A 21,303-nucleotide genomic window follows, 5' to 3' on the forward strand; every position below is an offset into this window, starting at 1 on the left:
GAAGATTTGTTGGTTTAGCTGAAAACTGTTATATTTGGTTTAAAATTAATTTTTTTAAACTAAAATTTTTATTGCATTTTTGGTTGAAATTGATTATTTTACTGATTCTAAATTGAACTTTTCTTCTCTAATCTATTGGAAAATTAATCTTCTTGTTTAATAAATTATTATTTTTTAGGTTTAAAATTGAACTATTTTGTTAAAAATCCGTTGTTTTTTTTTTGGTTGAAAATTAATTAGTTCAACTAAAAGTTTAACTACTCGATTTTCTACAAAAAAAATATATTTTTGAGTGGAAACTTTAAGTATATATCCTGAATAAAAATAAATTTCTGCGTTTTGCGGCAAATATGAAAATATTATACTTTTAGTTGAATCGAAAAATTGGAAAACTTGTTCAATAAAAACCGGAAATTAAAAATTATCCGCCAAATCGCCACCCTGCTAAAAAAATCTGTCAAATAGTGTCATTAAAAACACCTGTACTCTTTTTCCAAATTTATTATTAAATAATAAACTCGAAATTCTCTTGCAGGAACTATTATTGCATCAGATCTCGGACATCATAACATTTATTTTTCAAAATTCGAGTGTTTAGGGATTTAATTTTACGAATTATGTGAGTAATATTAGATATTATTTTTAAGTAACTCATTCTCGATTCTAAAAATTTCAGTATTTTATTTTTTTAAATACATTTCTTAAACTAAACTTCAGCTGAAAGTATAAAAATAATAACAAATGAAACTAACGAAATATAAAAATATTTATTTAAGAGCCCAAATTAAAATCCATAGAATATAAAAATAACATCCGCATCCTACTTACATTTTACTTTTTCTAGTAAAAAAAGTCATAACGCGATTAACAAAGTCTTCGGATTTATAACGTTCCTCCAATTCTTGCACTTCTTCAGCGTTCACTCGCAACAGAAGATCCTGATTCCATCGTTTCACTAATTTTTTTATCGCCCGGAAACTCTGCAAATTTAAATTACATTATTTTTTTTTACTATAACTGGATATTTGGAAGTTATAATATTTATAATAGTTTTAATATTGACCTCGAAGGACATATTTGTTGCCATATTTTCCAAACGCTTCCAAACTTTATCCACAGAATCGTCTTTATAAATTTTACTGATAAAACCACATTCTCTGGCTTCTTCAACGCTCATTTTATGACAAAAATAAAGCATTTCTCCAGCCTATAAAAAATATCAAATTAACGCTAAAATAATTCGAATCATTTGCGTCCAGGGAAAAAAATTTTTTAGTTGACATTAAAAAAAAGTTAGAAAATATTTTAAATTTAACTTGTGCTCTCTTTTCAGGGTATCTACTCAAAATCATGGGAAAAAAACATTGACAATTCCAGGTTTCAATTTCGATTTCTAGAGATTTAATTAATGTTTAATTTAGAAAAATTGGGAAATTATATTAAAGTATATTCCTACATTTTTTTTAGCACCGTTGATTTATTAAATAATACTAAGAATATAATCAGTTTTCTAATTTTTCCATTCAAGTCCATATTTATTTATAATTAATGTGACATAATTTAAATGGCTTCAAAATCCTTAATTTTCAAGCAAAAATATAGCAATTATCAACAAGATAAATGATTTTTTCAACAAAATAGTTGAATTTTAAACTAAAAAACATCAATTTATTACGAAATAGTTAAATTTTTAACTGAAAAATATCAGTTTACATCGCAAATGGAATACTTCAATGATCAGTTAAAAAATTTAATCTTTTAGTTGAAAATTTATATTTTCTAGTTAAAAATTCAATAATTCGGATGAAAATTTATCTTTTTTAATAAAAGATTTAAATATTTCGTTAAAAATTCACGTATTTTATTACATTTTTTTTAGAAAATAATTTTTTTTTAAGTTAATCTTCTTGTTTAAAAATTCTTATTTTTGGTTACAAATTCAAGTATTCTTATTAGATATTTATGAGTTTAGTCGAAAATTAATTTTTTATGTTGGAAATAAAATTATTTGGTTGAAAGTTAAACTCTGTTGTTAAAAATTATTATTATTATTATTTTTGTTTGAGAATTACATTTGTAACAGAATTTTAACTATTCTATTTTTGATTGAAAATGGATTTTTTTTATTTCAACATAAACTATTCATTGAAAATTTATGTGCTTTGCTGAAAACTCTTATTTTTTGTGGCATAAAATCAATTTTTTTGGTAAAAAATTCATTTTTTTAAATTTTGAATTCAACTATTCCAGTTAAAGAATCATCATTTTCGTTGAAAATGCATCAGTTTGATTGAAAATTATTTTCTTTAACTGAAAATTAACCTATTCTATTTCCAGTTCAAAATTGAACAATTCTGATAAAAATAAATCTTTTTTAATAACAAATTTAACTATTTCGTTAAAAATTCACGTATTTTGTTAAAAAATCTGCCTTTTTTATAGAAAATTATCTTTTTTCTAAAGTTAATCTTCTTGTTTAAAAATTCTTATTTTCGGTTGCAAATTCCAGTATTCCAATTAAAAATTTATTATTTTAGTCAAAAATTCATATTTTATGTTGGAAATAAAATTATTTAGTTAAAAGTTAAACTCTTTTGTTAAAAAATTATTATTATTATATATATATTTTTGAAGATTCATCATTTTATTTTATTAATTTTTTAACTAAAAATTTAACTATTCCAGAAGAAAATGTAATTATTTAACTTAAAATCCATTTTATTGTTTGTTGAGAAATATATTTTTAACAGAAAATTTAACTTCTGTTTTTGGTTGAAAATTGATATTTTTTATTTAAAAATTAAACTATTGATTGGAAATTTATGTACTTTGTTAAAAAAATCGTGTTTTTCTGGAATAAAATTAATTTTTTTGGTTAAGAATTCGTTTGAAAAAATTTTTAATTCAACTATTTCAGTTTAAAAATTAAATTTTCAAACAATAAAATTAATTTTCTACCAAAAAATACGATGTTTCAACAAAATACATGAATTTTGAAAAAAGTCGTTGAGTTTCCAACTAAAAAAGACAAATTTTCAACCAAATAGCTTAGTTTTTAACTAAAAAGATAAATTTAAAAAAAAATGGAATAGTTAAATTATCAGTTCAAAAAATATATTTTCAACCAATCTGATGAATTTTCAACCAAAAAGATGAATTGTTAAAAAAATTCATATACTTTCTACAAAACAGTTAAATTTTAAACCAAGAGTATCAATTTTTGATAAGAAAGACCATTTTTTTCAAAGAAAATACACGCATTTTCAACCAAATAGTTAATTTTCTGTTAAAATAATGAATTTTGAATGTAAAGAAAACGAATTTTGTAAGTCTTTTAATTTGTACCAAAAAATGGAATTTTATACTATAAATAAATTATAAGTAGTAATAATTTTATAATTATAATTCGCATTTACATATTATTATGTTTATTTATTTTAAATAAACATATAATAATATGTGAATCCGAATTATAATTATAAAAGTATAACTTTGTAAAAATTAAAACTTAAAAATTAATTATTAGAATAAAAAAAATTAATTAATACATAAAATAAAATAAATAAGTTTTCAATCAAACAGCTAATTTTTTAAAAAAGAAATAAATTTTTAAGTAAAACGATGACCTTTCAACCAAAACAAAATATATTTTTAACAAAAAAATTAAATTTCATTCAAATAATTTTATTTCAAACCTGAAAGATTAATTTTCCACCAAAATTATAAATATTTGACTGAAATATTTAACTTTTCAAGCAATAAGAAGAGTTTTTAAAGAAGAAGATTAACTTAAAAAAAAAAAATATATATATATATAATTTTCTAAAAAAAATATTTTTTAACAAATTACGTGAATTTTCAGCGAAATATTAAAATTTTTTATTAAAAAAGACAAAGTTTCATCCGAAATTCTTGAATTTTGAACTAGAAAAGATCAACTTTCAACTAAAAATTAACTTTTTTGTTGAAAAATTAATGTTTAACAAAAACATTAATTTTCAAAGAAAAATATGGAATGTTCAATTCGAACTAGTTAAATTTTCAGTTGAAAAATTATTTACAACAAACAAACAAAAAATACCTTTAAAAAATAGTTACTTTTTCAAACAAAGTGATGAATTTTCATGTAAAGTCATAAATATTGAACTGAAATAGTTGCTTTCAAAATGTTAAAAATACGAATTTTCAACTAAAAAAATCAATTTTCAATCAAAAATTGTATAATTAAATTGTTTATCAAAAAATTAATGTTAAACCAAAGAGCTGAATTTTTAAATAAAATTATGGAATATTAAACTGGTACAAAAACATACAAAGAAAAAACAAGTTTTCAATCAAAGAGCTCATTTTTTTTAAATAAATAAATTTTTAATTAAAATGATGAATCTTCTACCAAAAAAAAAAAAAATGATTTTTTATCAAGAGTTTAAATTTCAATCAAATAATTTTAATTACCAACCTAAAAAATGAATTCTTAACTAAAATGATAAATATATAATTGAAATATACTTTAATTTTATAAAAAATAAGAAGAGTTTTTAAAGAAAAAGATTATCTTACGAAGAATAAAATAATTTTCTGCAAAAAAAACTTACATTTTTTAACAAAATGTGTGAATTTTCCACGAATTAGTTTAATTTTTTATTAAAAAAGATCAATTGAACAAGAAAAGGTTAATATATTTTTATTATATTATATTTATTATCATATTTATTATTTAAAAATTAAAATATTCCGCAAACTGAAAATTTAACTGTTAAATTTTTGTTAAAAATTTATCTTTTCTACTTCCAAATTCAATAATGCTGATAAAAAGTTGTCTTTTTTAATAAACTATTAAACTATTCCGTTGTAAATTCACGCTTTTTGTTAAAAATAGTGTTTTTTTTAGAAAATTATTTCTTTTTTTAAAGTTAATATTTTTGTTTAAAAATTCTTCTTTTGGGTTAATAATTCAAGTATTCTAGTTAAATACTTACCATTTTAGTTGAAAATTTATGTTTTATATTGTTAATAAAATTATTTTCATCTATTAGTTTGGTTGAAAATTAATTTCTTTTACTGAAAATTAAACTATCCCACTTTTAGTTGAAAATTTATCTTTTCTAGTTAAAAATTCAACAATTCGGATGAAAATTGTTCTTTTTTAATAAAAATTTTAACTATTTCGTTCAAAATTCACGGTAGTTTGTTACAAAAGCTTTTTTTTAGAAAATATATTTTTTAAAGTTAAACTCTTTTGTTAAAAATTATTATTATTATTTTGGTTAAAGATTTATCATTTTGCTCAATAATTTTTTTACTTAAAATTTAACTATTCCAGTAGAAAATGTAACTATTTTGCGGAAAATACATTTTTTCTTTTTTGAGAATTAGATTTGTTAAAGAAAATTTAACTATTCTATTTTTGGTTGAAAATTTATATTTTTTATTTAAAAATTAAACTATTGATTGGAGATTTATGTAATTTGTTTAAAAATCGTATTTTATTTATCGAAAATTAATTTTTTTAAATTTAAAATACAACTATTCAAGTTTAAAAATTAAATTTTCAACCAAACAGATAAATTTTCAAATAATAAAATTAATTTTCTATCAAAAAAAGACGAGTTTTTTAAAAGAAAAAAACTTTTGGCTTTTCAACTAGAAAATATGAGTTTTCAACAAAAAAGTTAATTTAGAAACAATTAGTTCAATTCTCAGCAAAATACGTGTATTTTTAACAAAATAGTCGAATTTTCAATTTAAAAAAGAACGAATTTTCCACAGAATAGTTGAATTTTTAACTAAAAAATTATATTTTTCATAAAAATACATGAATTCTGAATCAAACAGTTCAATTTTCGAGTAAAAAAGATTAATTTTCATTTAAATAGTTGAATTTTGAACTAAAAAAAGGGCAGTTTTCAACAAAAAATGTAATAGTTAGATTGTCAGTTAAAAAAATTAATTTCCTTAAACAAAAAAATAATAATTCAACGCAATTTATGAATTTTTAACTAAAGTTATGAATAATCAAGTGGAATAATTTAATTTTGAACATAAAGTTTAAATTTCAACTAAGTAGTTTTAATTTCAACTAAAATGATGAATCTTTAACTAGAATAATTGAATTTTCAACAAAAAATGTCAATTTTCAACCAAGAAGAATAATTTTTATCACAAAAGACGAATTTCAAACAAAAATAATTAAATTTTGAATCAAATTAATTATTAATCAAATAAAATATAAATCTTTAACTGTAATATTTTAATTTTAAACCAAACAGATAAATTTTAAACTATCTTTAACCAAAAAAGTCCATTTTTAAGAGGCCTTTAATTTTTAACCAAGTAATTAAATTTTCATTACAAAAAAGATTAATTCTAAACGAAAAAAGAGAATATTTTTTTAAAAAATACATGCATTTTCAACAAACCAGTTAAACTTCAACTAAAAAATATATTTTTTTTTAAACCAAACTGATAAATTTGTAATTAATATGATGAATATTTAATTGAAATAAGATTAATTTTCTACCAAAAAGACTATTTTTCAACAAAATAGATGAATTTTCAATAAAATAGTTGAATTTTCAACTTAAAGACAAATTTTCAAACAAAGAGTTGAATAGAAACTGAAATAGTTGAATTTTAAACTGAATTTTTTTTTAACCAAATAGTTGAATTTCTATCTAAAAAAAAAAAAGATAAATTTTCAACAAAAAATGGAATATTTACATTTTCATTAAAAAAAAATTAATTTTCAATAATCGTTTTTAACCAAAATGATAAAAATTCAACTAGAATAGTTAGATTTTTAACCAAAATTACATTTTCAAACAAGAAGATTAATGTCTTTACCAAAAATACGATTTTTCAACAAAATAGTTGAATTTTCAACTAAAAGACAAATTTTTTGAACCATTCTGATAAATTTTTAACTATTATAATGAATATTTAATTGAAATAAGATTAATTCTCTACCAAAAAGACTATTTTTCAACAAAATACACGAATTTACAACAAAGTTGTTAAATTTTCAACTAAAAAAGACAAGTTTTCAACCGAATATTTGAATTGAAACTGAAATAGTTGACTTTTAAACTGAACTTTTTTTAAAACCAAATAGTTACATTTCCATTTAAAAAAAGATTGATTTTGAACAAGAATAAATTATTAAAATTTTCAGTTAAAAAAATTAATGTTCAATAATAATTTTTAACCAAATGATCAAAATTTAGTTAATTTTAGTTAAATTTTCAAATAAAAAAGACAAATTTTCAACCAAATAATTGAATTGAAACTGAAATCGTTGAATTTTAAACTGAAAACAATTTTTTTAACCAAATAGTTGAATTTCTATCTAAAAAAAACATAGATTTTCAACGGAAAATGAAATATTTACATTTTCATTTTAAATAATTAATTTTCAATAATCATTTTTAACCAAAATGATCAAAATTCAACTAGAATAGTTAAATTTGATAATTTTTAATTAATATGATCAATATTTAATTGAAATAAGATTAATTTTCTACCAAAAAGACTATTTTTCAACAAAATACACGAATTTATACCATAGTTAAATTTCCAACTAAAAAGACAAATTTTCAACCAAATAGTTGAATAGAAACTGAAATAGTTGAATTTTAAACTGATTTTTTTTAACCAAATAGTTGAATTTCCGTCTAAAAAAAAGATAGCTTTTCAACGGAAAATGGAATATTTACGTTTTCATTTAAAAAAATTAATTTTCAATAATCATTTTTAACCAAAATCATCAAAATTCAACTAGAATAGTTAAATTTTTAACCAAAAAGGTACATTTTCAAACAAGAAGATTCATTTTTTTTTAAACAAAAATAGGATTTTTCAACAAAATAGATGAATTTTCAACAAAATAGTTGAATTGAAACTGAAATAGTTGAATTTTAAAATTAAATTTATTTTAAACCAAGTAATTGAATTTCTATTTAAAAAAATATGAATTTTGAACAAGAAGAATAAATTATTAAAATTTTCAGTTAAAAAAATTAATGTTCAATAATCATTTTTAACCAAAATGATCAAAATTTCGTTAATTTTAGTTAAATTTTTAACTAAAAAAGACAAATTTTCAACCAAATAATTGAATTGAAACAGAAATAGTTGAATTTTAAACTGAAAACAATTTTTTTTAACCGAATAGTTGAATTTCTATCTAATAAAAAAGATAAATGGTAAACAAAAAATATAATATTTAAATTTTCATTAAAAAAAAATTAATTTTCAATAATCATTTTTAACTAAAATGTTCAAAATTTAACTAGAATACTTCAATTTTCCTCAACAAATTTTAATTTTTTACCAAAAATACGATTTTTCAACAAAATAGTTGAATTTTCAACTTAAAGACAAATTTTTTCAACCAAACTGATAAACTTGTAATTAATATGATGAAAATTTAATGGAAATAAGATTAATTTTCTACCATAAAGACTATTTTTGGACAAAATAGAAGAATTTACAACAAAGTATTTAAATTTTCAATTAAAAAAGAGAAATTTTCAACCAAATAGTTGAATTGAAACTGAAATACTTGAATTTTAAACTGCAAAAAAAATTTAACCAAATAATTGAATTTGTATCTAAACAAGATCATGTTTCATAAAAAAGATGGAATATTTAAATTTTCAGTTAAAAAAATTACTTTTCAATAATCATTTTTAACTAAAATGGTCAAAATTTAACTTAAATACTTACATTTTCAACCAAAAAGGTACATTTTTATATAAGATTAATTTTTTTTCTAAAAATACGATTTTTCGACAAAATACATGAATTTTCAACAAACCAGTTGAACTTCAACTCAAAAGGAAATTTTTTTAACCATACTGATGTATTTTTAACTAATACTTTGAATATTTAATTGAAATTAGATTAATTTTCTACCAAAACGACTATTTTTCAACAAAATACACGAATTTACAAGAAAATAGTTGAATTTTCAACTAAAAAGACAAATTTTCAAACAAATAGTTGAATTTTTAACTAAAAAAGAACAATTTTCAAACAAAAATAGATTAATTTTTACCAAAAAGACGAATTTTCAACTAAAAGGGATAAATTGTCAACTAAAAATTTAGTAGCTAAGTTTTCAGTTAAAACAAAAATAAATATTCAACCAGAGATGAATTTCGAAACAAAGTGATGAATTTTCAAATAAATTATTAATCTTTAATTACAAAAATTGAATTTTCAACAGAAAGATTTATTTTCAACCCAGAACATTAATTTCTACCAAAAAAGTCGAATTTTCAACAAAAAAATATAATTTTTCAATCAAAAATTGAAGTTTTATTTTTAGCTAAAAAATATATTTTCAATCAAAAAATGTTTTCAATGAAATTATTAAAGTTTCAACTGGAATAGTTAAATTTTCAGTAAACAAATTAATTTTCAACAAAAGAAAAATCGAAGTCACAATTAAAATGAATTTTCAGGAAAAAAAATTTAACAAAAAAGTTTAAATTTAAACAATTAACAAACTTTTCATAACAAAAAAGACGAATTCTGGAAGAAAAATGTAGTAGTTGATATTTCATAAAAAAAATCAATAATCATTGTTATTAAATTTTATATTGCAATTAAAAATAATAATAATACGCCCTCGAAAAAATTCCGAGTTCAAAAATAATACCTGGCATTTTCAGGTTTTCCAGATACAATTTTCGCTAATCAAACATAAAAACAAAATGTAAATAAATTTTTTTTGCCTTCAGCTGGAACCAAAGAAACATGCTCTCCTTTTTTTCAAAAATAATTGTTCTTCGTAATTTCGATTTTTTTTTATTTTTCGCGATTTTTTAATCGTTTTAAAACACAATGAAAGTTTTATTTTTGTTTTCGTGAAAGAAAACTTTTTCCAAAATTTTTAACTCAATCTAAGAAAAATATGTTTTTGGTACATTATCAAAAAATTCTAAATTAGAAAATAAAATTGTTTTAATCAATTTTTTTGTCCTTGTTCTCTAGCAAAAAATATACATATAAAAAATTTGCCATAAATTTTAAAAGAATAGGATTTTTAACAAAATTGAATAAAAAAGAAACAGTTTCAAATGTTTAAAAAATTTTTTTCGCACATCAAAATAAAAAACATAATAAAAAAAAACTTACGAAAAAACTCAAAGTTTTGAAAAATTAAGAATTGTTTTCTGTAATTTCTTACCTTTGCTTTTCCCATGATTCGTGAAAATGTATAACTCGAACAACTTTCCGCCACAAGTCCCAAATTAGCGAATGGAGTAGAAAAATATGCCTATGAAATATTTATATAAAAATAAATATTTTATTTAAAAAATATTTTTAAAAATAGAACAGAGTAGTGAATTGAACGGGAAACCGGGAATTTGTTGTATTTTTTAATTTGAACGGGATTTTTTTTAAGAATTATAATTCGGATTTATATATTATTATATTTTTGTTATATTAAATTATATTTGTTATTTAAAAATTAAACTATTCCGTTGTAAATTTACATTTTTTGTTAAAAATAGTTTGTTTTTTTTTTTTATTAGAAAATTATCTCTTTTTTCTAAAGTTAATATTTTTGGTTACAAATTTAAGTATTACAATTAAATATTTATTATTTTTTTAAATTTGAAAATACACTTCTGCGAAAAAAATGAATTTTCATTAAAAAAAAGGCGCATTTTTTCAACCAAAACGGATTAATTTTTAACAAAATAGTTGAATTCTCTAAAGAGTGACCGTTTTAATCGAAGAAAAAAATTCCCGATCATTTCACGGATTTTTCCCGGTTCGCTAACATTTTTCAAGGCCAATTAAATTTAAAAAATCAAACTATATTCTAAACAATTTTCTATATAAAGTAATAAACAATAAACAACAAATTAAATCATTCAAAGTTTAGAACTTTTATAAATTATAGAGTTCAAAGATTCAGATTAAGTTCCAAAAATATAAATACACGTTAAAATTTGCAATGCTCTAAATGAAAAAATCAATCAATGAATTTGAAAATTTTCAAAATTATACTATTTTAAGTAATTTTAAGCTAGGCACATTAAAAATTTAAAAATACTTTTTTTAACTTGACAGTTCTTAAATTAGAAGTTAAATTATTTCAATTTTAAATAGTCTAGGCATCCTTAAAAAACTTTAAAATATTATTTCAAAATCTTGAAAAATCTAGAAGTAGTTTTAAATTTTTCAAAATTGAAAATCATTTTTGAATTTTTCGTCAGACCTTTTAAATATATTTTAAAATTTATTGAATTTTTTCTATAACTTTCAGAAAATCCTGCAAATTAAAAAAAAATTAAATTTTAATTTATAAATAACAATAGAACATTTATTATTTGTAAAAATATTAGAGTAATATTAAGCGATATTTAGATGTTTTAAAAAATTCGAATTAAATTTAGAACTTGAAATAATTTGAAATACTTACAGCTGAATTTAGAATAAAATTTAGATTTTTGCAGATTTAAAAAAAAATTTAGAATTTTTTTAAGAATTGTGAAATACTTCAAAAGTATTTTTTATTTGAAAATAGTAAAACGTAAGTTTACGTTTTTTACTGGTTAAAAAAAATTAATAGAAATAGTATATTAATAAATTTATTTATTAAATTTCATATATAAAAAAATAATATAAAGGACGACCTGAAACTCTGAATTAAAAATATATTATTAATAAATCATGAAAATTTTTATTTAAAAATAAAATTATCGGAATAAAGTATACATTAATTTTAATTCTTATCAAGACTTTCGGATTGAAACAGTTACAATCTGGAAATTCTCAAATTTTGAACGGATCTAGAATTTATTTATATTTATATTTACATTTTTATAAAAAAAATCTTCGATTTTAAAAACTTCTAATTTTTTTAACCTTTAAAACTGAATTTTAAAATTCTTTAAATTAAAATATATGCTTAAAAATTAAAAATCTAAAATGGAAAATTTTTTAAGTGAATTTTTTTCGAATTAAGCATTCTAAACTAAATGATATAATAATTTATAAAAATTACAATTTAGGAAATTATTTAAAAACGGTTGAAATCAAAGTTGGACAACATTTTTATTCTAAAAATGTTGTAAAATTTCCGGGCAAAAAATAAATTCACTGCCATTTCCCGGGTTTTTAGCAAACCAGTAGAAATTTCAACCAAACAGTAGCATTTTTATTTAAGAAAGAGGAAATTTCTCTTAAAACGCTTAAAACAGATGAATTTTCAATTAAAAAAAAAAAAAAAACACAGTAGTGGAATTTTCATCCAGAAAGGATATCAGTTCTTTTTTCAGCACAAAAATATTAAATATAAACAAAAAGTAAATTTTCCAAGAAATAGTTAATTTTTTAACAAAACAGTTGAATTTTCAACCAGAGTAGCATTTTTAGCCAAGAAAGATGAAAAAAAAACTTCTTTTTAAACAGATAAATTTTCAATTGAAAATTTTCAAAAATAGTTAATTTTTGTCCAGAAAAATATTTCTCTTTTCTTTTTAACAACAAAATATTAATCAAGACAAAAAGTAAATTTTTTTACAAAAAAGTTAAATTTTCAAAAAAAAAAACTAGAGAATTTTTAACCAAAAAGTATGACTTTTCAACCAAATTTTTCAATTTTTTAACAAACACTTGCATTTTTATTTAAAAAAGATGTAATTACTGCTAAAACAGGTGAATTTTTAAATCAAAAAGACGAACTTTAAAAAAGTTGTTGAATTTTCAAACGAACAGTCGCATTTTTAATTTTAACCATCTAGTTCCATCTTTATCCAAAAAAGATTAAATTTCCTTTAAAACAGATAAAATTATCAATTAAAAAACAAGATTTTTTTTTTAATAGTGGAATTTTGATTCAGAAAGGAATTCAGTTCTCTTTTCAACACCAAAATATTAAATATCAATAAAAAGTAAATTTTCCAAGAAATAGTTAAATTTTCAAGGAAACAGAATTTTTGATAAAAAAGTATGACTTTTCAAATTAATGGTTGAATTCTCTACCAAATACTTGCATTTTTATTTTTAAAAAAGATGTAATTTCTTTAAAAAGGTGAATTTTTATTTTTTTAATTCTCAAAAATAGTAGAATTTTTTTATATATAAAAAATCCAAGTTGACCTTTCAATATCAAAATTTGAATTATTTAATAATAAAAATAAGTTTCTACGACAAAAAATTGAATTTTTCATCCAACAGGACGAATTTTTCAACCAAAAAGGACGTATTTTTAACAAAATAGTTGAATTCTCAATCAAATAGTTGCATTTTTAATTTGATACAAGAAAGAAGAAACTTCTACTAAAACAGAGGAATTTTTAATAAAAAAAAACAAACTATTTTTTTAAAGATGAACTTTCATCCAGAAAAGAAGTAAGTTCATTTTCATCGCCAAAATATAAATTTTAAACAAAATGTAAATTTTTTTACGAAATACTTAAATTTTCAAGAAAACAGTAAAATTTTCAACCAAAGAAGTATGCCTTTTTCACAAAATAGTTCAATTTTCAACCAGACAGTAGCATTTTTATCGAAGAAAGAGGAAATTTCTGTTAAAACAAATGAATTTTCCATTTAATAAAAATAAAATTAAAAAAAAATACTGGAATTTTTATTCAGAAAGAATTTTAGTTCTTTTTTCACAATAAAAATATTAAATATAAACAAAAAGTAAATTTTCCAAGAAAAAGTTCAATTAACTGACAACAAAAATAAGTTCCTACGAAAAAAGTGGAATTTTTAATCCAACAGGACGAATTTTTCAACCAAATAGTTGCATTTTCATTTAAAAAATATGAAGTTTCTCTTAAAACGGATGAATTTTTATTTTTAAAAAATCAGAAAAATAGTTGAATTTTCATTTTTAAAAAAAGATTCTAAGGTGCCTTTCAAGATGAAAATATAAATTATTTAACAAAATTATAAGTTTCGACGAAAAAAATTGAATTTCAATACAAAAATCCGAATTTTTAACTTTCATCCAGAAAAGATTTCAATTCATTTTTCAACACCAAAATTTCAAACAAAATATAAATTTTAAACAAAATATAAATTTAAACAAAATATAAATTTTAACAAAAAGTAAATTGTCTACGAAACAGTAAAATTTTCAATCAAAGAGTACGACTTTTTAACAAAGTAGTCAATTTTTAAACAAATAGTTTCATTTTCGTCCAAAAAAGATTGAATTTATTTTAAAATAGATACATTTTCAATCAAAAAAAAACAGCAAAAAAATAGCATAATTTTTAACACAAGAAGATGAATTTTTAACAAAAACATTTATTTCTCAGAATTATTAAAAAAAATATATTTAAACAAAAAGTAAATTTTCTACGAAATAGTTAAGTTTAAAAAAAAAATACAATTTTTAGCCAAAAAGAATGAATTTTCAAGAAAATGGTTCAATTTTCAACCAAACAGTAATATTTTTATCGAAGAAATAGGAAATTTCTCTTAAAACAAATGAATTTTGCATTTAAAAAAATAAAATAAAAAACAAATAGTGAAATTTTCATTCAGAAAGGATTTCAGTTCTTTTTTCAGCATAAAAATATGAAATATAAACAAAAAGTAAATTTTCCAAGAAAAAGTTAAATTAATTAAAAACAAAAATAAGTTTCTACAAAAAAAATTGAATTTTTAATCCAACAGGACGAATTTTTCAACCGAAAAGGATGAATTTTTAAGCAAAATAGTTGAAGTCTTTACCAATTAGTTGTATTTTCATTTAAAAATATGAAATTTCTCTTACAACGGATGAATTTTTATTTTTTAAAAAATCAGAAAAATAGTTGAATTTTCATTAAAAAAAAAAAAAGATTCGAAGGTGCCTTTTCAAGATGAAAATATAAATTATTTAACAAAATTGTAAGTTTCTACGAAAAAAATTGAATTTCAATACAAAAATCCGAATTTTTAACTTTCATCCAGAAAAAATTTCAGTTCATTTTTCAGCACCAAAATTTCAAACAAAATATAAATTTTAAACAAAAAATATAAATTTAAACAACATATAAATTTTAACAAAAAGTAAATTGTCTACGAAACAGTTAAATTTCCAATCAAAGAGTATGACTTTTTAACAAAGTAGTCAATTTTTAACCAAATAATTTTATTTTTATCCAAAAAGATTAAATTTCTTTTAAAACAGATAAATTTTCAATCGAAAAAAACAGCAACAAAATAGCAGAATTTTTAACACAACAAGATGAATTTTGAACAAAAACATTTATTTTTTAGAATTATTAAAAAAAAAAATATATATATATATAAACAAAAAGTAAATTTTCTACTAAATAGTTAAATTAAAAAAAAAAACAGCAGAATTTTTAGCCAAAAAGAATGAATTTTCAAGAAAATGGTTTAATTTTTAAACAAGCAGTTGCATTTTTATCCAAGAAAAATGAAAATTCTTCTAAAGCAGGTAAATTTTAAAGTCAAAAAGACAAACTTAAAAAAAAGTTGAATTTTCAACCGAAAAGTTGCATTTTTATTTAAGAAAGATAAAATTTCTTCTAAAACAGATGAATTAAAAAAAACAACTTTTTAAACTTGGTTAAATTTTCATCCAAAGAAGGTTCCAGTTGACTTTTCAAGACTAAAATAATAATTGTAAACAATAAGTGAATTTTCTGCTGAATAATCGAATTTTTAATCTAAAAATATGAAAATAGTTAAATTTTCAACGAAAAAGTGGCATTTTTATCCGAGAAAAATGCCATATTTCTACTAAAAAAATATGAACTTTTAAATCAAAAAGACAAATTTTCCACCAAAAAAACTCGAATTTAGACAAAAACTTGAATTTCCAACCAAAAATGATGTATTTTTAAAAAAATTGTTAAATTTTCAACCAAATAATAAAATTTATAACTAAAAAGATAATAGTCAGGAGAAAATGTTTGCAAACTGAGCTGGTACGGTCCATTATTTAAATAAAAAAAAACTCGAAGTTTGCTTAAATTATAAGTAAATTCCCGATTTTTTAAAATGTAATTCTCGGTCATTTTTCGGGTTTTTCCGGGTGAATAAAATTCCCGGTTAATTCGCCACCCTGAAAATTAAAAATACCTTTTCGGATGCGTAAACTATGTCAAAAAGGGCAAGCATCGTTGTCCCAATTCCAATTGCTGGTCCATTCACAACTGCTACCAATAGTTTAGGGTAAGTGATCATCGCATCGACAAATTCTCTGAAATGCGTTTATAATTATTTGATAAAAAAATATTATTATGTTATTAATTTTCTCTAATTTTCTCGCGTACTTAAATACTTCGTTGGGATTTTTAATTTCGGAAGACATGGCATCAGGAAAGTCACTTCCGCTGCAAAAAAAATCGCCTTTTCCAGTTATTACTAGCATACAAATATTAGCATTTTCTACTGAGCCATTTATTATGTCAGCGAGCTTTTTGTACATCTGAAATAAGGAAATAGTAAAAAATAAAAATTTTCATGCATAATTTTTATTAGGATAGTTAAAAATATTATTAAAATTATAAATTAAAAAAATTTTTTGTAATAAATTAAGATCAACCTAAAACTGCATAATTAATTAAATTAAAATAAATTAAAATAATAATAATTTTTTATGATTTATATTTGATATAAAAAGATTAATTTTAAGCTTTAAATATTTTAAAATGTGTTAAAAACAATCAGCAAGATTTTAAGAATTATTGGAAAAGATTTATTTTAAAAGATATTTCGATGGTTTTGAAGTTTTTAAAAGATTAAAAAATAATTTTAAATTTTGAAAATATTTCAAATTGTTTTAAATTTGTCCACGATTTAAAGAAATTATAGGAAAACATGAATTTATTTTGAAAGATATTTCGGTGTTTTTGAAGATTTAAAGAGATTATAAAAATAATTTTATTTCTGAAAAATATTTCAAAATTTTGCTAATAAAATGTAGATTTTTTTAGATTTTGAAATGAAATTTTGAAGCTTTTTAAGGATTTTTTCCCTTATATGAGAAGGTTTTAAAGCATAATTTTTTAATTTTTCCAGATAACAAAATGTTTAAAAAAATTTGAATAAAAGAAGATATTTAAAAATTTTAAAAGGATACAGAAATAATAATTTTGTAGTAATTTAGTTTAAATTCGTATTTCTGATAGAAATTTAATCGTCTTGGTTGAAAATTCAACTATTTGGTTAAAAATGTATTTTTTTTTTTAGTTAAACATTTGTTTGTTTCTTTTTTTTTTGTAAAAAAGTTATTTTTTTAACTAAAAATTTATCTATTTTTTTGAAAATTCAACTTTCTTGTTATAAATTTATTTTTTTATTGAAAATTCATATTCTTGGTGATTTTTAAACAAAGTAGTTTAACTTTTAACTAATTAGTCGAATTTTCAACAACAAACAATGTTTGAAATAATTTTTAATACAAAATGAAAATTTCAAATAATTACAGAAAAAAACTTTATTTTTATTCTCTTCAAAATTACAAAAATTCTTAAATGTCATTTAAACTGATTTAAATAATAAATATTCTTTTTATACTATTTTTATAAATAAACAATCACTTTGAATATTTCTAGAAATTTTACGAATATTTTTATTATTATCTTAAAATCTTTCAAAATTTTATTTTGAAATCTTCAAAAATCTATATTTTGTCTAAAGTTGTTTGTAATTTTTAATTATTTTTGACACTTTTAAAGTCTTCTAAATATATTTTTAAATTATTCAAATTTGTCCGAAGTTTTTAAACAATTATGAAAAACTAAAAAAGTTGCCTTCAAATCTTTCAGATTCGGTTTTTGATAATTATAAATTTTGTGTTCAAAATCTTAAAAAATCTACATTTCATAAAGAATAACTTGAAATATTCCTAGCAATTTTATGAACATTTTTTTCCTATATTAAAATCTTTCAAAATTTTATTTCGAAATCTTCAAAAATATACAGATTGTCTTAAATTGTTCGAATTTTTTTATTATTTAAAAAAATGTTAACTTTTAAATATATTTTAAAATTATTCGAAGTTTTTCTAAATTTTTTTAAACAATTCTGCAAAAATAAAAAAATTGGCTTCAAATCTTTCAGGTTCTTTTTTGATAATTTTGGAAATACTTTGGAATTTTTTCAAATCTTTTTAAATATTCTCTGAAAATAAATCTTATAAACCAAAAATTCATTAAAAATTTTCCGAGAAATCTTCAGAAAATTTTTTTATTTTCTTAAAACCGTATTAAATTCTTAAAAAGTTTCTAAATTTTTTGTTTGAAATCTTAAAAAACCTACATTTCGTTATAAATAAAGTTATTTTTGTATCCTTTTAAAACTTTTGAATATGTTTCGAATTAAAATTTTGAAAGATTTTAAGATAATAAAAAAATTTTCCTAATTTTCCTAGGAACATTTGAAGTGATTCATTATTTATAAAAATGATAACAAAGAGAATATTTAATATTTAGGTCAGTTTAGAAGACATTTAAGAATTTTTCGAATTTTAAAGAAATTAAAAATATTAACATTTTTTTCCTGTAGTTATTCGAAATTTTCATTTCGAAAAAAATCGAATAAATTTAGGAGATATTTAAACGAATTGAAACGGTATAAAAAAAATTTTTTAGGTTAGAAACATTTCAACAAATGTCAAACAAAGTATAGATTTTCAAATATTTCGAACAAAAAATGTATAAGCTTTTTAAAATTTAGATGGGTTTCAAGAGAATAAAAATTTAAAAACATTTAAACCAAATTTAAATAAAGAATGTAAAAGATTACAAAGAAAAATTGTTCAATTTTGCAACATTATCAAAAATGAACCTGAAAGGTTTAAAGGCAATTTTATTAAATTTTCAGAATTGTTTTGAAAAATTGAGAACAACTTCGAATAAATTAAAAAGATAATTAGAAGATTTTAAAATTCTGGAAAATAATAAAAAATTTCAAATATTTTAAGATAATAAAAAAATGTTTTTAAAATTCCTAGTAATATTGAAAGTGATTCTTTAGTTATAAAAATTAATGTAAAGAGAATTTAATTTAATTTTTAAGTCAGTTTAAAAGACTTAAGAATTTTTTGAATTTTCAAGAAATTACAAAAATTTTCGTATTATTCGAAATTTGTATTTCGATATAAATATAGATTAGTGAAAATATTTTGAATAAAAAAATTTATAAGTTTCCTACAAATTTTTATAGGTTTCCAGATAATAAAAATTTCCAAACATTTAAACAAAATTTATACAAGTAATGTAGAAGATTTCGAAGCAAAATTTTTTAATTTTGTAAAATTGAAAAATTTTAGAATAAGAACATTTTAGGAGTTTTTTCGGGACACAAAAATAATTTTATTTATAACAAAATATAGATTTTTGAAGATTTCCAACAAAAAATTCTAAATCTTAAGAATTTTGTAAATTTTTATGAAAATTTACAAATTTGCTGAAGATTTCTCGGAAAATTATTTATGAATTTTTATTTTAAGAGAGAATTCAGTAAGGTCTCAAAAAGATTAAAAAAATATTTTCAAAATTATCAAAAAACAACCTGAAAAATTTGAAGCCAAATTTTTGAATTTTGCAGAATTGTTTCAAAAACTTAGAACAAGTTTGAATAATTAAAAAAAAATTTTTAAGTTTAAAAAGCTTTCTAAATAATAAAAAAATTCAAACAATTTAACACAAACTATAGATTTTAGAATATTTTGAAATTTTCATTTTAAAAAGAAATCGAATAAATTTAGGAGATATTTAAAAAGTTTGAAAAGATACAAAAAAAAAAGATTTAAACTTAAAAACATTCCGACGAATTTAAAACAAAATCTAGATTTTTTAATATTCCGAAGAAAGAATTTAGAAGTTTTCTCAGAATATTGATAGGTTTCAAGATAATAAAAATGTACAAACATTTACACAAAATTTAAAGAAGGAAAGCAGAAGATTTCGAATAAATAATTATCAATTTTGCAAAACTACAAAATTTTAGAATAAGAGATATTTGGAATTTTTGAAAGGATGCGAAAATAATTTTATTCAATATGAAATGTAGATTTTTTAAGATTTTGAACAAAAAATTTAGAATGATCAAAAACCGAATCTGAAACATTTGAAAAAAAAACCTTCGGACAAATTAGAATAATTTAAAAAGATATTTAGAAGATTTTAAAAATTTCAAAAATAATACAAAATCTCAAACAATTTTACACAAAATGTAGATATTTGAAGATTTCGAAATAAAATTTTTAAAGTTTTTAAGATAATAAAAAAAATGCTCGTAAATTTCCTGGGAATATTTAAAGTGATTCTTTATTCATAAAAAATGGTATAAAAAGAATATTTAATATTTAAATCAGTTTAAAAGACATTTAAGAATTTTTGGAATTTTGGAAAAAAATAAAAATAACGTTTTTTTCTGTAGTTATTTGAAATTTTTATTTTGTATTAAATATTATTTTCTCCTTAAAATTACAAATAACCTATTTTTTTCAAATTTTGGCCTGAAAAATCTTTTATCAGTTGCAAATTCAAGAATTTTATTAAAAATTCGTCCTTTTCATGGAAAACGCATTTCTTGTGGTAAAAATTTAATCTTTTTTTTTATAAATAAAATTGCAAATGTTTAATTTAAATTTTTTTGTCGAAGGATTCATATATTGTTTTTTGTTGAAAATTTGACTAATTGTTTAAAAGTTGAACTGCTTTGTTTAAAAATCACCGAGAATGTGGATTTTCAATAAAAAAATTAATTTATAACCAGTCAGTTGAATTTTTAGGAAAATAGATAAATTTTAAGTTAAAAACTTACTTTTTAAAAAACAAAATAAATAGATAAACAAATTTTTAACTAAAAAACATAAATTTTTAACCCAATAGTTGAATTTTTAACCGAGAAGATTAATTTTCTACCAGAAATACGAATTTAAAACAAATTACTACAAAATTATTTTCTACCTAAAGAAAATTTTATTTATGTTTAATTTCTATTTTTTTCGTTGCTAAAATATTTACCCAAATATTTGAAATTTTAAACTAAACAAGATCAACTTTTAACAAAAAATTAATTAAAGTTTCATTTCAGATAATTAATTTTTAGTTTAAAAAAACAGACTTTTTTTGGAAACCAGATTAATTTTTAACCCGGCACTTTCATTTTTTAATCAAACAAGGGGAAATTTCTACAGAAAGAGAAGCAGTTTTTATACGTCAAGCAAATCGTAGAATTTTCTACAAAATAATTAAATTTTCAACATAAAAATATCAATTTTCAACAAAAAAGGTGAATTTTCTACCAAAACAGAATTATTTTTAACAAAGCAGTTTCATGTTTAACAAAAAAAAAAAA

The 21,303-nt window shown here is 19.7% G+C and overlaps 3 protein-coding genes across 4 annotated transcripts in view; 2 read left to right on the top strand and 1 right to left on the bottom strand.

The window, feature by feature from the left end:
- The window catches only part of LOC117181071 (DNA repair and recombination protein RAD54B-like), an 89,682-nt gene extending 88,955 nt beyond the window's left edge, over positions 1-727 (top strand). The window contains exon 12 of the mRNA XM_033373639.1: positions 536-727. Coding sequence (XP_033229530.1) covers positions 536-598 — 63 coding nt within the window. The 3' untranslated portion in view covers positions 599-727. The remainder of the gene's footprint in view (positions 1-535) is intronic.
- The window catches only part of LOC117181518, a 65,104-nt gene continuing 44,348 nt past the window's right edge, over positions 548-21,303 (top strand). Inside the window, exon 1 of the mRNA XM_033374284.1 lies at positions 548-619. Coding sequence (XP_033230175.1) covers positions 618-619 — 2 coding nt within the window. The 5' untranslated portion in view covers positions 548-617. The remainder of the gene's footprint in view (positions 620-21,303) is intronic.
- LOC117181519 (enoyl-CoA delta isomerase 2, mitochondrial) overlaps positions 749-21,303 on the bottom strand; it is a 33,949-nt gene continuing 13,394 nt past the window's right edge. For both annotated transcript variants that reach the window (XM_033374286.1, XM_033374285.1), the window contains 5 exons: positions 16,266-16,420; positions 16,072-16,192; positions 10,193-10,282; positions 1,064-1,207; positions 749-980 (listed from right to left, as the gene is read on the bottom strand). In XM_033374286.1, coding sequence (XP_033230177.1) covers positions 825-980; positions 1,064-1,207; positions 10,193-10,282; positions 16,072-16,192; positions 16,266-16,420 — 666 coding nt within the window. In that variant the 3' untranslated portion in view covers positions 749-824. The remainder of the gene's footprint in view (positions 981-1,063; positions 1,208-10,192; positions 10,283-16,071; positions 16,193-16,265; positions 16,421-21,303) is intronic.

Source organism: Belonocnema kinseyi, chromosome 10 (assembly GCF_010883055.1).
Source record: "Belonocnema kinseyi isolate 2016_QV_RU_SX_M_011 chromosome 10, B_treatae_v1, whole genome shotgun sequence".
In the NCBI taxonomy this organism is placed as follows: domain Eukaryota; kingdom Metazoa; phylum Arthropoda; class Insecta; order Hymenoptera; family Cynipidae; genus Belonocnema; species Belonocnema kinseyi.